At 43.8% G+C, this 24,795-nt stretch overlaps 2 protein-coding genes across 2 annotated transcripts in view; both read left to right on the top strand.

Moving 5' to 3' along the window:
• Nucleotides 1-354: 354 nt before the first annotated feature.
• On the top strand, nucleotides 355-19,204 carry lrig2 (leucine-rich repeats and immunoglobulin-like domains 2). Its single transcript, XM_030776677.1, has 18 exons — nucleotides 355-933; nucleotides 2,188-2,262; nucleotides 3,273-3,407; nucleotides 3,741-3,881; nucleotides 4,129-4,272; nucleotides 4,740-4,883; nucleotides 6,899-7,042; nucleotides 9,202-9,282; nucleotides 9,419-9,490; nucleotides 11,614-11,682; nucleotides 12,325-12,488; nucleotides 12,842-13,153; nucleotides 13,368-13,649; nucleotides 13,991-14,431; nucleotides 14,919-15,071; nucleotides 15,567-15,707; nucleotides 16,212-16,490; nucleotides 16,887-19,204. The coding sequence occupies exons 1-18, from the start codon at nucleotides 752-754 to the stop codon at nucleotides 17,114-17,116; spliced, it is 3,189 nt and encodes a 1,062-aa protein (XP_030632537.1). The 5' UTR covers nucleotides 355-751; the 3' UTR covers nucleotides 17,117-19,204.
• Nucleotides 19,205-23,533: 4,329 nt separating this feature from the next.
• magi3b (membrane associated guanylate kinase, WW and PDZ domain containing 3b) overlaps nucleotides 23,534-24,795 on the top strand; it is a 99,479-nt gene continuing 98,217 nt past the window's right edge. Inside the window, exon 1 of the mRNA XM_030776678.1 lies at nucleotides 23,534-23,840. Coding sequence (XP_030632538.1) covers nucleotides 23,534-23,840 — 307 coding nt within the window. The remainder of the gene's footprint in view (nucleotides 23,841-24,795) is intronic.

Below are 24,795 nucleotides of genomic sequence, written 5' to 3' on the forward strand. Positions count from 1 at the left end.
GCCGATTTAAAACGACGAACTCAACGGCCGTGAGCCTTTGTATTTAGGCCTACCTTTAACGTGACAGATACTATTTCAGAACGATTTTATAAATTGTTCTACAAATCCCTTAACGACACACTTAGTGTGAGTACATTACCCTTTGAGTAGTTTTAATACATATTTAAGTTTGACACAAGAGCAGAATGTTGACGTTCTAAACTTCTAACCTCAGGTAAATTCTGAATCCAATCTGCATAAGAGACATTTTGACGGATATATTCCCTGACCAATAGTACTGCGCTGTGTTCCGTTCCAAGGGGCGGTAGTTTACAAGAATATCATATGTCACTTTAAGACGGCGCTTTTGTTTTTTCCTATTTAAAAATTCGTGAATTTTTTTTAACAAAGGGGTTCTCTGAGAATGCCCCGCTTTTCGTTTGGAGTAAAGCAAAGAATTTCACTGGAGGTGGGACCGGCAGTGGGATAGGTAGACGTAAATTAAGTTGAAACGAAGGTTTTCCGCCGTATGCTGGAATAGTACTTGGTACTGCAGAGATTGAGAGGCGGAAGGGAATCCGAGGGGGGAAAGAGTTCAGATTTTTGTATTGGTTCCAGCTTTCTTTGGAAATGTTTTGACTTGGAAATGTGTTGGCTTTCGGTTTCGTGCAGGTCCTGCTGCGATGGTAGCCATATCATTACAGTAATACTGTGCTGTATATCAGATTAATGCATTAATATTCGTCAGCTATTGATAACCAAGAGATTCAAAATGGCGGAGGGCTGGCCCATCCCCCCGGCCCTCTTCTTGCTGGTTGTGAGTGTTATGGGCCTGGAGACTTGTCCTTCTCCTTGCTCCTGTTCTGGAGGACCAGATGGCGCACAAATGCTAGACTGCAGTAGGAGAAGGTTGCCTTCAGCACCTCTCAACACCCCTGCCTGGATCACCCATGTGTAAGTAAAACGCCTATCTGGACTCCATTTGTTTACATGGTCAGCCAGCCCCAGCTCGCTACGTAAGCTATGTGGCTAAGCTAACCTGCATGCTGAGAACTTGTTTTGAAACAATTTCGTTTGTGTCGATAAAAGTTTTCATTGAAAGGATTCACATAGCTGGTATGTTTAGTCAAATCCTCTTGTTGAAGGTTGCCATTTGCTGTTTACAATTCAGGAATTCACGCCATTAGTTTTTCGATTAATACCAAAATAAGAAACATGTTTACCAAGAGTTTTAAACGTCTTCGTTTTTTGAAGTACTGCTAGAACAACAGAAGAGTGAACACAAAATACAGTCAATTGTATAGTTAATCGTGCTATCGTCGTTACTATTACTGTTGTTACTATTTGTTGGTCAGTTGAAGTTTGTAGGCCAGCATTGACTATGCAAATGAACGAGTCATCTCACATATGACTGAGAACACTGCATATAACGATTAATACCAGGGTTGTATCGTAATTCTCCAGCATGTGTTAATTCTTCAAATGATTCTGTTGAATCAGCCGAAAGTACACATTCCCCAAATTTTGCACTGTCAAAGTTGATGGCACTCATACTTCGTGCATGCTCCTTTCCAAAGTTAACGGCAGCGAGAGTCAGTTAGTGATTATTAACATAAACATAAGATTTTCGTATTTGCTTGGGGCCAGGTTTTCATGGAGGATTCACTCACAGCACTCCGTCCTCGTGGCCTCGTACTCGGTGCAGTTCATAACACGCCTCACTCTAAGTCCTGTACAAGTGCACATTCACATACCGTTATGATGCGCCTCCATCATGTGTGAGAGTATGCATGCGAAAAAGACAATAAATAAGTCTTTGGTGTTCATTAAACGTAAGATGTTTGTGTTCATTATTGATGTTTATTATTACTATCACAATGTGTTTATTATTGTTGGAGCGTATTTGCTCCTGGTTGTGATAAAAGAACACAGGAGAAGTATCTCAGGCTTAAATTTGTTTAAAGTGGCAACTGAGTGAAATGTCCTTACATGCAGTTACACCTCCACCAACTCTTTCTTTTTTGTTGTGAGTCAAGATTTATCAAGATTTAGTTTTTTTCACTGTGATGTGCTGTGGTACCTGTTCGGTTGTGTGTATCATGTCTAGATGGTTCTGTTGTTGTTGTTTTTTATCCACTGTGATGTGCTGTGTTGGTACCTGTTTAGTTGTGTGTATTATGTCTGAATGGTCCTGTGGTTTGTCCTCAGAATGCTGAACCATAATGAGCTGATGTCTGTGCCTTCACTTGGGGACGTGTCCTCCAACATCACCCACCTTTCACTGTAAGTCCCCTCTACAATGTTAATTCTTCTCCTCTGTACACACACACACACACGCACGCACCTACACATGCACACACTCACACACACACCTACTGAAGCTTCATCCCCACAGTAAACAAAACCAAGACTACAGAGGTATACTCAGAAACTTTACATGTAATTTTTCATTTGTTCTTCTCTCATCAACATTTTGTGCAAAATAAAATTATTTTACGTTACATTTATATTAACATTCGTTCATTTAGCAGGCGCTTTTACCCAAAGCAGCTTTGACGACAGACAGAATACAACCAAGCATGTAAAAAGCCCTGAATGAATTTTGGCTGTTAAAATACTTTGCCCAGACAGATCACTCTGGCTAAAAAAAAACTTTATTCTGAGAAGTTTGAACTCAGTCCAGGGAATACCAAGATATTCAGTAACTAGAAAGATCCACCTCGAGCAACAAGAGAGCCCACGCCTGAGTCACATACCTCTGTGAAAGATTAATAGGAGGGAAAAAAAGCACATAGTCCTGCCCTCTGGTGTGAATATCTCAGTGCCTGAACAGGTCCTGTTAACACAATGTCGAGGCACATAATGAAACAGTGACTTGGGTGTGACCTCAAAGTAGCTTTTCAGTAGGGGTTTTTTTGTGCATGTCATTGTTTGATTGAGTTGATGTGAAGGAATGATTTGAGTGGTAGGTCATCCCTGGGGCTGAAGTGTGATATGTCCTGTTAAATGCACCAGGAGCCAACCCAGTCATCTGTCATCATCACTAATGCATTTTAGAGACTGGAGATCCTGAAGCAGACCTGGCAAACAGAAATATTTTGACTGAGAAAGCATGATGGGAAAGACAGACAGTTGGGGTTGAATGTCTTTTCTGTTTGCTCCAGTTGTTACTGAACATGTCGTAAACATGGTTTGGTTGGTAAATGTCAGTTAGTATTTGTCTTCAGCTCTGTGTGTTCTGTGTGTATGCGCTCTTTGCTGTTTGATGATGATTGTTTCTCTCTTGTGTTCAGTGTGCACAACCGGATCTCGGAGGTGTCGGCAGAGCAGCTCCAGCCGTACACTTCTCTGGAGACTCTGGACTTGAGCTCCAACTCCATCTCTGAGATCAGAGTGGGCTCATTCCCCCCTATGCAACTCAAATACCTGTGAGTACGGTTACCACAACATCTCTCCACTTGTTGCTGTTGTTGTTGTTGTTGTTTTTGTTTAATGAATATTTTGTTTGGAATGGTAATGGGTTTGTACAGCAGTAGATCTATATGTAGTTGCTCAGTGAATGTAGGATGCTCGTAGACAAGTCTAGACACAGGCTTTTTCTGCTGACGGGTTAGTTCTCAGTGAAGCCTCACATGAGAAAGATGGCACAGTAACATTTGGCATGCTCCTCTTAAGAAACAGACAGCTTTAATTTGAACTGATTGATTCACTCTTGACTACATAAGAACTTAAGCCTCTGTTCTCTTCTTGTGTGTATGTAGGAACCTGAGCAGTAACAGGATTAGCAGTCTTGAGCCAGGCTGCTTTGACAACATCAGCTCCCTGCTAGTGTTGAAGCTGAACAAGAACAGATTAACTAGTCTTCTCCCAAAAGTCTTCACCCTTCCCAGTCTTCACTTCCTGTGAGTATGGCGTCACACTTAAATACAGAATAACCTTCATCTTCAGAAGAACAGTCTTCAATCTTCTTTCAGAAAAAAAAGACTTACTGACATTAAAACACATAGACTTACATAACACAGGCTTATGTTTTTATCACCTTTTTTCGCATGTCGAAAGACAAGTTATATCTAGCCTACTGTCACATCTGTGGGATTTTGTATAAGACTCTGAGTTGTATGTGGGCTCCTGTCGTAACTGGATTTTCAGGGAGCTGAAGAGGAATAAAATCAGGACAGTGGAAAGTCTGGTGTTTAAAGGGTTGGAGTCTCTGAGGTGTCTGAGGATGCAGCGGAATGGTGTCACTAAGCTCATGGATGGAGCTTTCTTTGGCCTCAACAGCTTGGAGGAACTGTGAGTACTTCAGTCCCTAACATCCTAATGAACACAGGATGCTGTTGTTGTCTGATTGGCCTGTAATTCTCTTCAGAGAGAGAGGAATGATGGTGTTTATTTGTCTCTGGCCTCAGACTGTTTTTAGGAGACATCATGTTTATACAGTTGAGTGATTTGTGTGAGTTAGGCTTGGTCAGATATGGTAACCAATTCCCTCAGTGGGATTTGCTTTCTCTGTGTTCTGTTTCAGTTTTACAGAATGATTTTGTTTTCATCTCAGAGTCAGCAGAAGTTTGACAGTTAATCATTTTAATACTCATCATGGTAAACATAGTGATGACCCTGCACCAGGGTGTCCGTGGGAATGTTTGTCTCACCTGCAAGAAAATCTAATGTGTGTTTGAATGTTCCTGTGACTCAGTAGTGTAAATGTACTGTGCTTGTCTTGGCGCTGTGTGGAACTGCCTTGTCTTTGTCTGGTGCAGGGAGCTAGAACACAATAACCTGACGGAGCTGAATAAGGGCTGGCTCTACGGTCTGCACATGCTCAGAGTGCTACGGCTCAGCCAAAATGCCGTTGGCATCATCCGTCCCGACGCCTGGGAGTTCTGCCATCGCCTCGAGGACCTGTGAGTGGACCCTCGCTCTCCCAGTAACCACCGGTCTCACATAGCATTAGCCTAGTCCAGCAGACCGCCACCTAAACTGGCATTGGGGTGCCACCCGTCCCTTATAATACGGGATCGTCCTGTATTGAATCAATAAGGGATGCGATTTGTCCCGTATTTTTGTATATGTTGTTTCATATATACACTAGGTCTTCAGAGTGTTGAGAATAATATAACATCAAGTAAAACCAAACCAGTTATACATGCGGAGTGGGGAAGTTTAATTTCAGTGGTGACCTATAGACCAACAAGCTCTGCGTGTTGTGTTAGACTGCACATCAGCGTCATCATTTCCATTAGGTGTAACTCAGTGGTTTCCTTGCAGCTTACAATGGAAAATAGCACCCTCAGTGTATTTTCTTTTCCTTATTATTTCAATGATGTCTCAAGTCCCACGGTGAAACGCAAGAGGCGGTCGAGATATTGGGCTGAACGATCAGTGGGTCAGCCCTTTCCCTGGTGACGAATATAAGGCAAACTGTACAGTTTGCCATCGAGCTTTTTCAGGCCGCCCATGGAGGGATGTCTGACCTTAAACAGCATGCTGCAGGTGCTACCCATGTCCTAGCAGAGCAGACTACACAGCATAGAATCGCTCGATTCCTTATACCTCAGACTTCCCCCGACGCGGACATGGTGTACTGCCTACGTTAGCCTATATTACACAGTAACCAATACAAATAGCAAGGCAATAATCAGTGCCAATATCATCCTGATATTCCATCCATTCTCAGCCAAATAAAGGAATGTCTCAAAGTGACTGAAATGTTGTCACTGGCTGAAGGGTAAGATAGTTGCTTATTTTATAATTCATAAATATGATGTATTATATTAATATGACAATTTACAATTTAAAACATAGAAATAAATAACCCTATAAGACTATCCTGTGTAAGCCATAAACATGGTACACTTTTTAAAAAAAAACAAACCAATTTTCTAATTTAGGGGAAAAAAGGATCACAGTGTCCTTCTGTATTTAACAACAGCCTAGTCCATACACATTTTCAATCCAATTAATGACACTTCCTCTACAGGGTAACAGCTGCAAAGTTGACACATGTATATCACACTGTCTTGGGGGGCGTCCCTTATGTCTCCACAGGAAAGGTAGCAACTCTAACTGGCATCTAAACTCCAGTCTGTAGAGCATTTGACATGCATATTTTCACAAAACTGTCAAACAGAATGTGAAGACTACAGGACCCAGGTTGGGCTTATCTGTTACAGTGGCTCTTTAATGTTCTTGTTCTTTTCAGAGGTCCTGTCAGTCGTTTTCATTCTTTGCAGTAATATGCTGATGAAGCCAAACAATGCAGAGTAGCATCCATGTCTGTTTGTGGTAAATGAGATGTGGGAGCATTGCTGGGTGATGAGGTCTAGTTTTGACTAACTGATGTTGTGATGGCTGTTTTGGGTGCCTGCCTGCATGATGTACGGGATGATTGACCATTTTCAGTGTGGAAGGCTGCAGGTTCCACAGCTCTCTACACACCCCACCACACATGACTTGCCCTCTTCACGTCTGTAGCCAAATTGGTTTGGATAATCAGGTGGTATAACTCATGGTTTAAACAAAGCACCTGAGGACATTGTGGAGTATACACCCATATTCTAGCCCAGGGGTGGGCAAATCCAGTCCTGGAGGGCCGGTGTCCTGCCGGTTTTTGTTTTCACCTCTTAGCTACCTGTTGATATTTAGATGGTTGACAAGAAAAACAGCAGGACCATGGCCCTCCAGGACCGGATTTGCCCACCCCTGTTCTAGCCGTTAGTAAAAACTAGGAAATGTTATGCTGCCGTTTTCCTTTCTTTTTTTTCCCTTTTTGTTTTGTTTTTTCGGCGTTTGATTGACATCAGATGTGAACCAGGACTGACAGGCTTGTCTGTCAGTGAAACTGTGTTAGGTTTGGTTTTCATTTCAGGTGTGTAACGTGTTATGCTTGTGTAATGTTTTTGTTTTGTTTTATTCTTAGGGACCTGTCCCATAACCATCTGAGCAGGCTTGAAGGCTCGGCGTTTGCAGGACTGAGCCTGTTACAGAACCTCAACCTGGGAGAGAACGCAATCAGTCATCTGGGAGAGGGCATCTTCAGCAACCTGGCCAATCTGCTCTCGCTGTAAGAGACAAAACACTCATTCACTGTCACACTGTGACAATCAGTACACACAACATACAGACAAATCATGTGTGAGTCTACTGTATCAATTATATAAATGATACATCACAGCTTCCACTTTGATGCTCGCGAAATGCCATGTTATTATCATTTTCATGCTCGAATCTGTGACAAGAAGAGAAGTGTGGTGAAGCAAGCAGTTTGTGTGTGAGAATGTGTGTGTGTGTACACACAGTGAATGTGTGAATGTATGTGTGTACACACAGTGAATGTGTGAATGTATGTGCGTACACACAGTGAATGTGTGTGTGTACACACACAGTGAATGTGTGTGTGTGTACACACACAGTGAATGTGTGTGTGTGTGTGTGTACACACTGTGAATGTGTGTGTGTACACAGTGTGTTCCACAGGTGGCAGCTTTCAGTTGAGAAGCTGGTTGTACCCAAATGTTTGGGCAGCTCCATTGCTGATTTTTATTTTTTCCCCCTCTCATGTATTCTGGAAGCATATTTCACTTGGGCTAGTGTAAGATTATTTTCAAAACACACCTTGTTTCACCTGATGTTTTGAGAATACACCTGCACACCATCAGCAGAATTTCTGTTGTGCAGATGGCTGCACGCCAAGCCTCTCCCTCTCCCTCTCCCTCTCTCTCTCTCTCTCTCCCTCTCCCTCTCCCTCTCCCTCTCTCTCTCTCTCTCTCTCTCTCTCTCTCTCTCTCTCTCTCTCTCTCTCTCTCTCTCTCTCTCTCTCTCTCTCTCTCTCTCTCTCTCTCTCTCTCTTTGGGAAGCGTAAAGCGCTCTCTGCCTTCTTGTTTGGGTTTCTGTTTGAAATTGTAATTGTAAATGGAACTGCAAAATGCTTGGGTGTAATGGTCTTTTGGAAGTGTCCTTTGTTAATAGTGATTCAAATGCACTGATTCGTTCAATCAGTTAATCATCAGACATGAACTAAGGAGTCCAAAATGGATAAACACACACACTCACGCTCATAGGACTGTGTTTGTGTTGGTGACACAGCCTCTGTGATGTTTTGTGTCATGTTTATCAGACTAAATTGACAAAATCTGGCCCCTTTAACAAAAACATTTGATAAACTCTTATTGGTAGATATATTTCTGAAGCAGCAGCTGTCCACTCCCCTCTCCCTGATTCGTATTCCTGTAGGGCACACGCTGTGTGCTTTAGTGTGGGAGCCCTGTACTGGCTGGTTAGCACTGTTGTCTCAGAGCAGGAAGGCCCTGGGTTCAAATCCCGGCCATCCCAGGTCCTTTCTGTGTGGAGTTTGTGTGTTCTCCCCGTGTTTTTGTGGATTCCCTCCGGGTGCTCCAGTTTCCTCCCACCACCATGTATACTAGGATTAGGACCCTTGTCAGTGACCTTGACTGAGGCACTGACAAAAAGACCTGGAGTTGCTCCTAGCTCATAGTGTGTGTTCACTGCTCTAGTGTGTATGTGCTCACTGGTGTTAGGATAGATTAAATGCAGAGGCTGCATTTCACTGCTCACTGCTCAGTGTGTGTGTGACAAATAAAGTACTACTTCTTCTTGTTCTTCAGTCTGCAGTGATTCAGACTGAAGAAGAACAAGTCATCTGTGTTCAGATCTAAGTGAGAGTCATTTGGATCACAGTGCTTTGTCTTCTTGTGTTCTGTGTGACGGTTCTCCATCAGACTTAGTTCAGATCTGATCTGGGTAGTGCTTTAGTTTTTGGTTCACTGTTGACTTGATTTGGTGTAAAACGTTTCAGCATATACCACCCTGTATGCTGACTGAATGTAAATGAGTGTAAATAAACAGGTGTGAACAAAGGGACTGTAAAGCACACATGCAAACCATATCATAGTGACAACATTTCAGTCACATCATATCATAGTGACAACATTTCAGTCACTTTGAGACATTCCTTTATTTGGTAAATGGAGCATTTTGCAGTTGGTCAGTCTCCGTGTTCACTCGCCCTGCAAGAGCTTGGCGACAGAGTCAGGAAGCGCTCACAGTTTTTCACTGCTGCACAGTCAGGGAGAGAAACAATGACAGTGCGCTCATGTACTGTCCTGTCGACCAGTCAGAGAAGTGCGGTGAGGATCCACGGTTTGAGACCGCTTATAGAACATTCCAGCTACATTAAAATTTCTTTTTCTGTGTGTGTTTCAGAGACATTCGCAACAACGAGATCTCCCTGGCCATCGAGGATTCGGTCAGTGTGTTTGTTGGAATGAAAAAACTCAACACGCTGTAAGTTGCTCTGTTTTGAGTTGAGTTTTACCTGTGCTTGTGTAGGGCTCATTTGTGCTGCCAGTGATATTGTTAAAAAATCTGGACAGTGTAAAGATATGTGACTGATTTAAACCGTGTTGTGCATGTGTGTCAGGGTGCTACAGCGGAATAAGATCAGATCCATCACGAAGAGGGCGTTTGAGGGCCTGGACGAGCTGGAACAGCTGTAAGTGTTTACTGATCGCTCATCTCACACACGCACACACACATACAGATACATACATATAAATACACACACACTCTGGGCCTGCACGATATGAGGACAATCTGCAATGTGCGATAACATTGTGCAGTACTACGATGACTATATGACTGGCGATAAATAAACAAATATTGAAGAGTGCATATTAGCTATACAGTTCCTGTGTCTTTCTGCTTTAATAGGTACACTGCTAACATAGACCCCAAACATTGAATAGCCTATGCCCACTGAATAAAGAAACTGAATAAATTATTTCATATGATGGAGTATTAGGGCCACATTGAGGGAAAGAAGTTTCTGAGATTTCGAGAACAAGGTCATAATATTACGAGTATAAAGTTGTAACATTACAAGAATAAGGTCGTAATTTTACAAGAAAAACACATAATATTACAAGAATAAAATCATAATTTTAGGCTACACGTTATTTTAGAAGGGAAATATCAGAAGAGCAGCGTTAAAATGAGGAACCTGGAGCATCTTGTGAAATTATATTTTAGTATAGGTTTCACAAATAACGAAAATCTTTTGGCACATCATGACCGCATTATCGTAGGTATCAGGACTTTGAAAAGATTGTGCAACAGTGCAAGAGACAAACAGCAGTTGCCAGAAGCAGGCTCAAGCTGCCATTGACCGTCCTCTCGCTGGTTTTGTTGGTTGCTGGTAATATATTTTCCAAAAAATTATGTTTTTTTTCTTGAGATTTTACGATTTTACTCTTGTAATGAACTCAGACGTCCGGGACATCCTCCTCACCATCGCGACCCAGTCCCGGATAAGCGGCCAAAAAATGATGATGATGATGATTCTCGTAATATTATGATTTCTCTCGTAAATTTATGGCTTTATGCTCATAATATTATGACTTTTTTTCTTGAAATATTATGACTTTATTCTCATTAAATTACAACCTTATTTTCGACATCTCAATTTTTTTCCCCTTAATGTGGCCCCAATACTCTGTTGTAATTTCGAACATGCTTTTATTGAACAAATTGTTCAGTGTGTTTACACATTACCTGTGTTTGTAACACATTGTCTCTCCTTAATTCAAAATAATTCCGAATAGCAGAAGTGCTATTCTTTTTTTACCACAAGGTCTTTGTCAACCATATTTTCCTCGCTCTTCTCTCCCTCAGCCATCATGCTGGCTAACCCCGCAGTCGCCACCAAATTGACACCTATTAATCTGAGGGTAGTTGATGGCTAGCTGGGGCTTCATCTGATTGGCCAAATGGTGTGAATGCATAGCCCATGTATCCAGGACTCCATCTAATAGGTCAAATGTTCGCATGCTGAGTGTGAATGCATGGCGCGTGTAAACAAAATGAAGTTTCTTATTCATCGCGTTTCAGGCAGTCTTTTGCGATGTGTTTATCATGCATGTTCATGTTGCGATAATGATGATATTGCGATTTATTGGTCAGCACTAACACACACACACACACACATACATACTTAGACATACAGACACACACACACACACACACACACTGGTCATTGCTCCAGTCTGACCCTTAGAGAGCAAACTGTGGTAAAGCCTTGTGACAGAAAACCTGTGACATAACGAGGCAATAAGGTCTACTGCTAATGATATCGCTCATCTTCTACCCTCTGCCGCCTTGCTTCTTCAAAGAGACCCACTGGCTTTCCCAGATCAGAGCCACGAAACCGCCACACTCACCCTATTTTTGAACATTATTAGAAGGATTTGATGCACCGAACAAGACCTGGAGCCCGAAATTACAGAAAGAGAAATAGTCTGGATTTATTATACCACCCTATTCAAATGTCTCAAATCATTTTCTATGAATAAAAAGACACCTGTCCACAGTCGGCACAGCCAGGTTTCAGAGGGTTAACTCTTTAGTTACGGCTTTTAAAGAAACACTCATCCGTGTCTCCCTCCTCAGGGGGAGTCACAGAAAGGTGCTGAGGTGAACAAACCTGTCACAGGGTTGACCAAGTCTTGCTCCTGTTACTGGTGTTTTTAACCTCTTTCTATTATGTCATGTAAATATTTTTCCAGAGGTTGCTTGCTCAGTTACAAACTGAGATGTGTTTATAAACTCTTGTGTAAACAGAGACCTAAGCAGGAACAACATCATGTCTGTTCACCCAGAGGCCCTCTCCCATCTAAAGCTCAAGGCCCTGTAAGTTTCAACAATGTTTCCAAAATTTCTCTCTCATTACACAGAACAGCTCTTACGCGGTAACTTTGCGCCATTATTGTCGGCAGTCTCACCTCAGACTATAAGCTGATCATAAGGTAACAATCAGTCAGATATTACAATGTCTAATAATACTGCTGTTAGAGTAATGGTAACAATATTATCAAGTCTTTGTATCAAACTGTTGTTTGCATGAATTGAGCAGTTTTTGTTCGGAGGCCTCTCTGAAAATTGGATGTCAAACTGGATGGCTAATGTAGATAATGAAGAAATGATTAGAAATGTTGTGGTCAGGGATATCTTTTCACTTGTAGATGTTGTATTGTGAGTCAGGGCAATGGGTGCAGGACATTTTGGTCTAGACAAGTTTTAAAATAGATCAGATTTTACCAAATGTGCTCTCAAACTGCTGGGACACTGAGTTGACACCCAGTCCGGAGCTGCTAATGCCGTCATTCCCATGCAGTACGCTAAACACCTAGATGTTGGTAAAACATAGGACGAAATGAGGTTTAGGTTGATGGTGTGTCTATGATCTTCGTTAAACCATCAGCTCTGTCGGTTCCTCTGTTCTGAGACCAGTGTGTCTTACTGTGAGCTCATCTTTTAATTCTCCTGTCCCAGAGACCTGAATACCAGCAGCCTGCTGTGTGACTGTCAACTGCAGTGGTTGGCCCAGTGGTTGATTGACAGCCACTTCCAGCAATCTTGCACAGCTGTGTGCGCTCACCCCCCCGCCCTGTCTGGTCGCAGCGTCCTGAGCGTCCGCCCAGAGGAGTTTGTGTGCAGTAAGTAACCTGTTATCACCTCAGTCTGAAATGTCATGCCTGAACCTCACAGGCTGGTGAGGAAACGAAGGCAGATTCATACTGTGCTATAAGGAACACTGAAATCTCCCATAACTCTTCAGCATACCAAAATACAGGCAGACATCACAATTCAGTCAGCTAACCCAGCAGAGATGCCCACTCACTTATGGGCGTTTAGAGAACAAGACAGTGCAGCATAGAAAGAAACAAGGGCCCATTTGTTAGTTGCTCAGACAATAGCGCCTTCTCTCATTCCACATGCTTGGTCCAGTAATCCAAAAAATCCCATATCTGCCTCCTAAGCCCTAAAGCCCTCATTTTTCCTTTGACAGACGACTTCCCCAAACCTCAGATCACGACCCATCCGGAGACAGCCGTGGCTTTGCGCAGCACCAACGTGACTCTGAGCTGTTCTGCATTCAGCAGCAGTGACTCAGCCATGAGCACCGCCTGGCGTAAGGATGGAGAGGTGCTGTACGACGCACAGGTGCACAACTATGCCCGTTACCATGAGAACCGCCTGCTGTACAACACCCTGCTCCATCTTCTCAACGTCAACTTTACCGACGAGGGCCAGTACCAATGCGTTGTGTCCAATCACTTTGGCTCCAACTACTCTAGCCTGGCCAAGCTCACTGTGAACGGTGAGGAACTGCTGGCTGTGTGGATCATCCTGTTCCAGACTGCCTTTAGAGCTTCCTAACACAGAGCGGGTTATTCCTGACTGGATCTGTCTATAATCTTGACATGGAAAGCTCTTACAGTCACACACTGCATTACGCACTATCTGTTCAGTGGTTTCAATAGAACTGAAAAACCTGGACTGAATATCCTATGACTGTGTTTTATGATCCACAGAGCTTCCTTCCTTCTTGAAGACGCCAATGGACCTGACCATCCGTACAGGCACGGTTGCCCGGCTGGAATGTGCTGCGGAGGGCCACCCGTCACCTCAGATCGCCTGGCAGAAAGATGGGGGAACAGACTTCCCAGCCGCCCGGGAACGCAGGATGCACGTCATGCCCGATGATGACACCTTCTTCATCGCCAATGTGAAGACGGAGGACATGGGTGTGTACAGCTGCACCGCCCAGAACACTGCGGGCAGCCTGTCCGCCAACGCCACACTCACCGTACTGGGTATGACCTCCACTGTAATCACATGACAGCACGTCTCAGTCCAGTATAAACCAGTATAAACTCATTCCTACTGTTTTAATGTTCTGCTGTGACATAACTGTGAGGATGCAACATGGTACAATATGGATCAGATTACAGCAGTTTCCAATCCACTGTACAAATCCATACGACAACATTGTCCATCCCCTTAGCAATCCACTCTATAAAACCAGATCACAGTCCATTGTAAACTAGGCTGAGATATCATCATCACAGACTACCCTGTGGTTTAATTAGTGTTGTATCTATTGTCTTACATTCAGCGTGTAATCCATAATCTGTAATCCCCATCCCTCCTACAGAAACCCCCTCGTTCCAGCGGCCTCTTGAGGACCGTACAGTGGCACGTGGAGAGACGGCTGTGTTGCAGTGCATTGCCCGTGGTAGCCCCACCCCCCGCCTAAACTGGACCAAAGACGACGGGCCACTGCTGTTGACGGAGCGTCACTTTTTCGCAGCGGCCAATCAGCTGCTCATCATCGTGGACGCGGGGCCAGCTGACGCGGGCAAGTACACATGCATCATGTCCAACACACTGGGCACGGAGCGCGGGCACATCTACCTCAGCGTGGCACCCTCTGCCAACTGCGAGACGGCGGGCAGCTATGAGCAGGACGGCTGGACCACCGTTGGCATTGTGGTGATGGTGGTGGTGTGTTGTGTGGTGGGCACGTCACTGGTCTGGGTCATCGTGATTTATCACATGCGGCGCAAGAGTGAGGACTACAGCATCACCAACACAGGTCAGTCACACACACACACACACAGTCTCCCATATAAACACAAAACACACAAACACATACTCACATACACACACAGTTTCTGACACACAAACACGCACACACACACCAGACAAACACACTCACATGTACCAGGCACACACACACACACGCACGCACACACACACTCAGACATCTCCTACACACATTCACACACACGCACACTCTCACACACTAACAGATCACTTACACACGCACACGCACACACACACGCACGAACACACAGATACTCACACGAAAGCCCACACACATGAAGACACAGACACACTCACATAAACAAACACCACTTTCACCACTTACACAAACACACACACACACACACAGACAAGAGTGAGGACTGCAGTATGACTAACACAGGTCAGTCGACAAACACACTCATAAACACACGCAAAATGGTCGACTCATTCACTGGTCGTCTGTGCTCAGCCCTGTCCATGTTGCTGTGTTTCAGATGAGATGAACCTACCTGCAGACATCCCCAGTTACCTGTCGTCTCAGGGCACTCTGTCCGAGCCACCAGAGGGTTACAGTAACTCAGAGGCCGGCAGTCACCAACAGCTGATGTCCACTCTGGCCAACGGACACGCACACAAAGGCACAGATGGTACTGTCCATGCAACAGCACAGCGCTGGCATTAGACAGACCAGTCTCCACACATATGGAGTATAGCAGGCTTTACTGCATGGCTGTGTCTGTGTGTTTTTTACAGTAGTCATATCTGTACACTCCTCTGCTTAGTTAGGACGATGGAAGGTTTAAACAGTCACTAAGTTTAGTTTACCATGGACACCAAGGGATGCTTCTCAGCTGCTGTGTGTGTTTCAAGAGATTGACATTTGTGAATCTTTTCCATGTACTCTGCCTTGCCGAAAAAAAGTCGCCGATTTTGAGCCTCTGGAGGCAGTGTTATGATCTGGGGTTGCTTTAGTTGGTCAGGTCTAGGCTCAGCAACGATTTTTTTGGCCAAGCAGTGTAGTTGTGTGTGTCAAAAAGAAGGGCATTGAATATGTGTGTTTTCAGGTCCAGTGATTGAATGTGTGTGTGTGTGTGTGTGTGTGTGTGTGTGTGTGTGTGTGTGTGTGTGTGTAACTCCTGCAGGTGTGTGTTATGGAGAGATGAACGGTGAGCTGGATGCAGAGACCAGTGGGATGCTTGGTAACCACTTGGGTTCGCTGTTTACTGGGCACAGTAGCTTCCACCCGGGTGAGACCAGAGAGGGACTGGCATCAGTGCCAGCAGGTCAGTACCCACCTGAGGAGAGCAGGGTGTAAATTCATACACACTGTGATCACCATTATCAGTGCTATACATCAGTCGGCAGGAACAGCCAACAGCAGGCGATGAAGGTCATCTGTAATTGACTTGTCTCCTCTGGAGAGTACTGCAGTAGGTCTGGCCTGTTAAATGAGGTACAGAGCTTTTTTGGCAGTGAAGCAGTGGTAGAAGCTCTGTGTGAATTTCACCTGGAGTATCATCATTGCTCTGGATTGTCTGAGTTTCACTGCACAGGAAGGAATTAAGGTCTGAGGCTCCCGTTAGACATTTATAAAAAACCCCACTCGTCTTTATGTCAGGTGGTATTTGTTTTCATGTTTTTATGGATCTGGAAGGGATATCCGGAAGGCTTGGTCATAGACCTCATTATTGTCAGTATTTACACAGTGTTAGAGTGTAAGTCCAGTCCGGCCTGCGTGGCGATGAGAGGACAGGAGATGTTTATCAGAGTGGTCTGTCTGTCTGCAGGCACTGGTTCACTGCTTATCTGTTCTGACTGCTACGACAACGCAAATATCTACTCCCGCACGCGGGAGTACTGCCCCTACGCCTACCTGGCTGAAGACGACCCCGTGGATAAGAACATGTCAGGGCTGGCAACCCACCTGCACGCCCCGCATGCCTCGCACGGCTCGCACGAGGACACGACCCTGGAGAGACTCCTCAGTCAACAGGACACTTCTGCTTTCCTCAGCAAGCACGAGAAACACCTGAGTCCTCACACAGGCCCCCAGCACTACGACAGTGGTGAGACAGCAGCCCCGAACACACCAGAAACACACACACCCATACACACACACAGACAGGGAGCCAGACACGCACAGAGACAGACACGCAGACACACAAACACAGACAGCCAGACACATACATGCAGAGGGTCACACACTGACACACTCCCCAGGACTACACCGGCGGACCCAAACACACTAAAAGCACACTCTCACAGACAGAAATACGTACAGACATGGAGACGCTCTCTCTGTCACACACACACACACACAGAATTCTTCCTAATGCTTTTGTTGTGGCAATAATCTCAGTTGTAGACAGTAGTTGAAATCTCTTTTCGTGTTTTCTACCTTATCACTCACACACACACTGAATCCCCCAGACTCACTGTTTGTTCTCCCCTGTTGTGTCCAGATGTTCCCTGCAGGTCATTCTGGAGTGTTGACGGGGGGTCTGTGGACCCCCCTGTTGGCCACCTCCTCCAGCAGCACCATCCACCAGTGACTGTGCACACACCTCCTGCTAATTCTTCCACGTCCACCTCCACCTCCTCCTCTGCAGAGGCCTGTGAGGAGAGGAGGGGCTATCAGTGTAGGAGCTCGTACAGGACTAATGCTCAGGAGCATGACTCCACCCCCACATAAAGACGCCTCCTACAGCACCCCACTCCACCCCCCAAACCAGCCTCCACCATCTGCTGGCTCTCAGTGTCTTTATGTCCCACTACCTCCTCAGAGCTCCTTCACCGTCTGCCAAAAACACTTTCCCGATGCTCTGTTTACAGTCCCGCTCCCCACCCCCTCTCCCCTGCCTCCCCAAAATGTCCCAAACCTCCATGCTGTGTGCTGGGTGTGTCTGATCAGAAACTCTGGGACTGGGGAGGTGATGCAAGAAAATGATTCATCCTTGTTCTCATACACAAACAAACAAAGAAACAAACAAAGGAAAAAACACACATACACACAAAAACCATTATGGTGTGTCCAGGTTAGAGTCAAGGCTCTGAATGTAATGTTCTCAGAGAGATACGTGGGACTTTGTTATAAACTACGTCTTAAAAAAAAGAAAAAAGAAAGGAAGAAACCCCACTTGCCTTTTTTCCCTTCTGCAGGAAACAGTTAGACCATTGTTGTGAACACCAGGGTCACGTTTTGTGTGTCAGCCCCGCTCCGGGAAGGACCCAGACTGTTCCAGCCTGCTTGGTAAACGCCACTGTGAAAACAGGGCAGGGAGATCCAGACCCGTGAACCAGACTGGTTCCACTGGGTCGTATGTCCGTCCTGCAGTACTCAGACCTTTCGGCAGGGTCCCCCTCCCTCTGCTGACTGTGCACCCAGGATAGTGATATTTTTGCTGTTCTCCTCAGGCTGCGCTTATGTTATCGTTGTATTGTCCCTCAGTGCATTTAATTTGTGCCCTGCCTCTCACAATTTCAATGTCAACCATTCTCCAACTTTGTTTTTGACATCAAAACGACAGCCTAAAAAAGCAAAACAAAAAGGAATTACGCTGTCCCTTTGTCAGTCAGTCTGTGTGGGTTTTTCTGTGTTGAATGGTGTTTGGAAACAGCCGTCTCCTTGTCTGGTTCAAACCACGGCCTGCACTCCACCCAAAGCCATGAATGCTGTTACCCTCAGTCTCGTCACAGTCTGGACACAGCAGGATCCTCAGTCATGTTAATCTTAGACACACAACTATAGACTCTCTGCAGCTTGGATGGTCCACTGCCTCTGGTTTGCTTTGTTTTCTAATGCAGTTCACACAGCAGCTCTGAAAAGCAGTGCCCCTGGAGGCCAGAGCCTCCTATACGTCCATGCAGAGAAGTATGCCAAAGTCTCATCCACCTCAGTCATACATGTACACAACACGTAAAGTTACTTATCCAGATGTGGCTGAGACAGTGGAACGCCTACGGAATGCCTTGCAGAACACGCCACTCAAGTCTCTCAGAGTGCATTATGTTAAAACAGATCTGAGCCTCCTTGTTTGTGGTCTTAACTGACATCAGTGGAAGCCTAGAGGGGATGAGTCGTGTTGAAGAGCAGATTTATCTGAGCATGTGAAACAGGATAAAAGAGAGCCCAGACATATTACAGACAGATAGACAAACTCACTCACCATGTCTTTATGATACTGCTGTAATGACTTATCTCTGCCTTTGATAAGTAACCGTTGAAACTCAAGCAGCAGAGAATCGTTGCCCTGTCTCTGGGATTCTTGTAGTACTGTGGTTTATCATGCATGTTGTTTAGGCATCAAAGAGAAAGTCTGAAAAAGGAATTGGTTCTCTTTTCTTTGCACTTTTGTTCGTGTGTAGACGTGGAAGAGAGTCTTGATATGGTGTGTGTTCTCTCTTTATTACTGTCGTCTGCTTGTTTGATAAGCTTCTCACCGTTTCACACAGTACAGTCCCACAAATACTGAGGTTCTCTCTCCAAAGAGCTGTGTGTGTTTGTGTGTGTGTGCGCGCGCGCAATCAAAGACCTGACCACAGTGAGTGTGCATGAGTTGTGTGTGTTTATGCTGGAGGACCAGACCATGATGAGTTGAGGGGTGGGTGTGTGTGTGTTTCTGTATTATCCAAGACCAGACCGCAGTGAATATGAATGAGCTGGAAGGTATGTATTTGTGTATCATAGAAGACCAGAACACAGTGAATGCGATTGAGTTAGGAATGTGTGTGTGTGTGTGTGTGTTGTTGAAGATCAGATCACAGAATGCGTTGGAGAGTGTGTGTGTGTGTGTGTGTGTGTGTGTGTGTATTATTAAAGACCAGACCACAGTGAATATGGATGAGTCAGTTGGTACATGTATTTGAGAACGGCATGTACTGTAAAATCTGTTGCAAAATTGAAACACGAAAACAACGTTAAAACCAGAGAAGAATGCGCCATGGTTCTCTCTGTAGGTACCTCACATATCTCTAATGTTAGATGATTATGCTGCAGCGTAAACTGGTGGTCTGCCATTCCTTTTGTATGCATTCCACCTCACACACTTTCCCTCCAAAAATAGTTTGCAAGGCACCAGTAACTTCTTCCTTTTCTTTATTCAACTTTTTTTTCCCTTTACTTGTCCTGGCAGTTTTGAAGTATGAATTTCAGTTCAAGCTCAAACCACTCTTTATGTCCAGTATGCCTTTGACAAAGATCAGAGAATTTTCACATGGCTTTCTCTCCTTTTGCCTTCTTTAGAGACCACCTGCTTGATACTCAGTTCAGTCCCTCACTTTCAGTGTATGGTACTAGGTTCAGTCCCTCACTTTCAGTGTATGGTACTAGGTTCAGTCCCTCACTTTCAGTGTATGGTACTAGGTTCAGTGCCTCACTGTCTGTGAGATCTGATCCAGATGTGAACTGTTAGGGAGGAGAGGCTTTCTTTATCTCTTGGTAAAGTTTCTCTGATATTAAAGGGTTTTTTAAATGTGAGGTAATATCCATAAAGGATATCGCAGCAATCAGTGATGTTGGTGGTCCCTAGGAGCCCTTAAAAGATTAAAAGCAAGCAATTTCATTTAAAGCAGTGCAGCCAAAAGCAATTTAATGTCCCTCTTGATAATACTGGATTTTATATAGATAATTAAAAGTAACCTTCCTTTCTAATGGAACCGGAAACCTGTTCTTTTGGGTGTGATGCCTGTCTGATGGCTGCGTTTGAAAATAACTCACCAAGTACTCCGTCTGAATTTGGTTTGCACCAGGAGAAAAAGTGCATCCATCTCTTTTCTCTGCCAATATTTTTTTACTTTAAATTGAAACCAAAGTTCAGCATTAATGCTTTGACAATATTCAAATGCTGCTTTTTATGTAATGTTTGAAGTTTTGTCATTAAATGTATTTTTTTTATGTTGTTTCTGTACAATATGTAAAGCATGTATAAAAGAACATTTGTTTTCATGAAAATGTTGCTGATATTTAGCTGACATTTAAACAAATAAATACAGATTGTGATATACCAGACCTTGATGTGTGATATTTACTCAGAGCACAGCGCAGCATGCTGCTGCCCTGTCAGTCACAGAGTTTGTGTGAGTGAAGAAGTTTGAGACCTGCGTGCTTCAGCAGACCCTTAGTGCTGACAGACTTCATTACAGATCTCCTGGCAGGGCCCAGAATGTGAGTCATCCCGTAGTCTGGATCAAAGGCAGAACCCCAGTGCACCAACCTCATCGCCTTCACCACCTCCTGAATAATTTATCCCCGTTCATGTCCAGAGCAGCCATTTCAGCACTGCCAACACAGAACTCACCAGGTGTATTCTCTCAGGGTATTTAATGCCTTCAGATAAGAGTGGATCACAAGTTTCAGATGTACTTCTCTTCATCTGTGTGTGTGTTTAATTGGAATATGGAAGGAAACACATTATTCTGAAAGTTCTGCATGTAAAAACTGATCAAAGCCTTTCAGGTTGTGTAATTGTGTATGCAAAGCTTGGCTCTCAGAGATGGAGTAAAAGAACAGAAACAGCATTTGAAATTTCAATTACCAACCAATCAAAATTAATTAATGTGAGATATTTTACAGAAAGACTGTATTACTGAACTGTCAACAAAACCCTGCTGACGAAGCTTGTTCTTTTCTCATATTACAGCTAAGGAATTGAGTTGATGTCTTCTGTAAGAAAATATTAACCATTTGAAATGACCTCCAATGTACACCCAGTTAACCCTTCAAGAGCTTTACGCTGTGTTACTTATGCAAGCAACACAATATAGGACACACTGTGGAAATTTCCAGACTGAGTCTCACCTTGGCAAAAATTCAATTTTCAACTCAAAATTCTATTCCAATTTCACTTTTTGAAGTTATATTCCATACCTTGGAGGGCAGCTGACAGGAAAATGAGCAGAAAGTCCTGTGTTAGTTCTGAGAAACAGGACAGTGTTATTACAGCTGGATTGTTTGAAGACCAATCATCTCTTTTTGGAAGAATTACATTGCAACTGACTGTACATGCCCCTCTTTTTGTCAAGAGCTGAATTGGGAGCATTTTGTTCAAAATGTAACTGTCAATGTGATTGGGTGATGCACCCCAATAGTCTTTAGCATCCTATTGATTGTACCATCCGTTGTCTCCGGGGAAAAAGCATTTCAGTGTGTATGGTCGTAAGGGGAGTTTGTCATGGCACTTATCAAATGCATGACAGGATGTAGCTAGAGACTGGTCACTGGTAATTCTCAGCCCTTATCCTGCTGGCTCTCACTATTGTATAATCTTTAACTAATTCAGTTTTAATATGTCCGATTCAACTTTTATAATTAATATCGAAGTTTTGACTTTCAAATATGTAATTCAGTGGATCCCACGACGAGTGAACGTCTGGGAGCTTCCTTCACCCACAGTGGTATTTACCACAAGTCACCAGAGGGTGGCAGAGTTGAGATAGATCTTAAAAACCCTCCTTGCAAAGAGGATAAAATCGTTAGTATACGCCGTCAATAGTTCTGTAATTGTGCGTCTGATTAAAATTTGTATAATAATGGAAATTGTTTATGCATTAGTCTCTCTTATTTGGTATAACTAGTATTACACCCTAATAAGGAGCATAGATTCTATATATAAAAAAAACGCTCGCTTTCTAGGTACATTTTTGCATCACTCCTACTACAAGCTTAAAAATGAACTGAAATTTTAATTGAGAGGAAACTCCCAAAGCAAGCTAAATTATTATATTTATATGTATATGTATATTTATATGTATATTTATATTTATACACACACACTCCTTGGTTTGCGATTCCACTGGATTTGTATGACTGACTGTTTATGTTTTTTTTTATGTTCCAATGTGTGAGTCTGTCATTTGAGTGTAGGCTATGCCTGTCTTTTCTTCATTTTGACCGACGCAATCGTTCTGTTGCCTCTGTACGTAACCTCTCTGGTTGCATAATCATATATTTAGATTTTCATCTCATTTTAATGGTTAACCGCTTGTCTCTTACGACGTACACATCCACGCAGGGCCCAGCCCACCACTTCCCAGGATTGTTTGACCTCGACGTGTCGACATTCCGCACAAATTTAATCCACGGCAGCTGACAAATGTCAACGACATGGTCACTCACTGCCTACCAGACCAAGGCGACATCGTACTGAAAAGTTGATAAACAACCGCTGCTGTCAAACCCTTTACGAGTCCAGCGTGTCAATGCTCGAGGCAGTGATGTCAATTTGCAAGTGTATGAAGATGACGGAATGGTAAAAAAAAGGTTTGGCAACCTCAATTCACAATCGACTCCATAATACGGTCTGCTTCAAAGCTACACTGGTAACTTCGGTTGGTTGCCAGTGTTAGTTTCACTACGCCGCGCGCATCAGCAGGAATGGAATGCGACCGCTTCTGTTTTCAGCAACAAGATGCGCGAGATCCGAGAGCAGTGACACGAGGACGTGAGAAAACCTAGACGCCCGTTTAGAAAGAAAAAAAACGACGGAAATTGCCTGTCGATTTCAGTTTACTCCAGCGGACTTGTGGACATATGTGGATACGTGATTTACTACAAACGACGTTTTGAAGTGTAAACTGGCGTGACAGCAAGGTAAACGCGACACGTTAGAGACATACGCTTTGTTATCAGGTGAGGTGTTATATACCTTACTTGATGCTCCGTAACGACCCAGGCTTGTTAGTGAACGAAAGAATTTTGACCATATATGACGAGTTAATGTGCAGATGCTGTGATTAATTTCGACCATGTTTTGTTTGCAATGGGTTTTTGTGTTGAGTTGTAGCAGAAGCCTGCACTGACACGACTCTGTTCTTGGGAAATACTAAAAATATGAGAGAAATTTAGGTTTGCTCAGAGCTCGAGTAAAAGCTCAGCAATTACCGGCGCTTGTATTTACGCAATCATCCGAAGTTCATCGATCATCAGTATACCAGCTTTTTAATGACTCCTTAACTGGAGTTCGTTTTTAAAGATGAATCCTCACGAAGCCTGGGTGGTCTTTCTGCTGTCAGACTCGCCATCTCTGTGCCATCATATCCACGCATCCTAAGTAACTCTTGGGAGATATAACTGTCTATCGAGGTTTTACAGAGACTTTGGAAAGGATAAATCATGTCTAGAACACTAAAGAAGAAGAAACACTGGTCCACCAAAGTGCAGGAATGCGCCGTATCCTGGGGGAACCTCGGAGATTTTGGTTCCGTGGTGGAGGTGCTTGGCGGCGCAGAACACGGAGAATTCCCCTACCTGGGTAAGATGAACCTGGACGTATTAGTGTGTCACGTTGGGAGACTGCCGTACTACGGAGACGTGCTTTTGGAGGTCAACGGCACACCCGTCAGTGGACTTACCAACCGCGACACACTGGCCGTCATCCGTCACTTTCGGGAGCCCATTCGTTTGAAGACTGTCAAACCAGGTAGGTGTTTATCGTTGCTTATACAGCCTAGCTCAGCGTTTGTAACTGCTACATAGAATACCACTTACGTCTTTACCATGTGTATTTCAACTTAGAATTACACTTGAAGAACATAAACGTAATGAATATGTGAGAGGCATAGGTAAACAATTTTGGACAAGTGTGCACACGCCTAAACAGTGTTGATACGTTGACTCAGATGCAGGGAAACAACTAAGTGGATCAGATAAGAGCCCAGAGAGGCTGCCTATCACACTGGAATGCCATATTTTCCACATTATGTTTTTTTAAAAATGTATCTTCCTGTCTGAATCCAGTCTGACTGCATCGCTTTTTGCAGACAACATTGTGCGCACTGGGTTTAAACACTGACCCAGGGAAGTCAGGTGGACAGTCCTGCAGACAGAGACCAGAGATCTCTCTGTGGACTGAACTTTAAGTGTCTATGTGAATGCCCTTAGGGCAGTGAGATGTCTTTAAAGAAATGGGCACCAAACATGGCTTATAAACATGGTTTTGTGGATTTTTATTGTTTTTTGTATGAATAATGTATACAATATAAATTGTATAAATGATGTGTGTGTACGTTTTTTTCACATATGTATGTGTGTATATATATGTGTGTGTGTGTGTGTGTGTGTTTTTAATGAATGAATGAATATAAGTAAGTAAGGGCTCCAGGTATCGCAGAAGATGAGAGGGCTGTTACTATGGAGAAGGCTCATGAGAAGGAGGTTAAGGAGATTTCTACTAACCTACTGTTACCAAGGAGAGAGTGGAAGCATAAAGAATAAATATAGTCAAGAGAAGAGGACGTGAGTGGTCAGGTTGTGCTAGGAAGGCATTACTATTGGAGAGGCTAAGAGAGTAACAGAAGCACATTAACTGGGCTGTGGATGGATGCATTCGAATAATGAATAAATTCTAGAACAACTGAGAGTGTATAAAAGGCTGC

This window comes from Chanos chanos, chromosome 6 (genome assembly GCF_902362185.1).
Source record: "Chanos chanos chromosome 6, fChaCha1.1, whole genome shotgun sequence".
Lineage (NCBI taxonomy): Eukaryota > Metazoa > Chordata > Actinopteri > Gonorynchiformes > Chanidae > Chanos > Chanos chanos.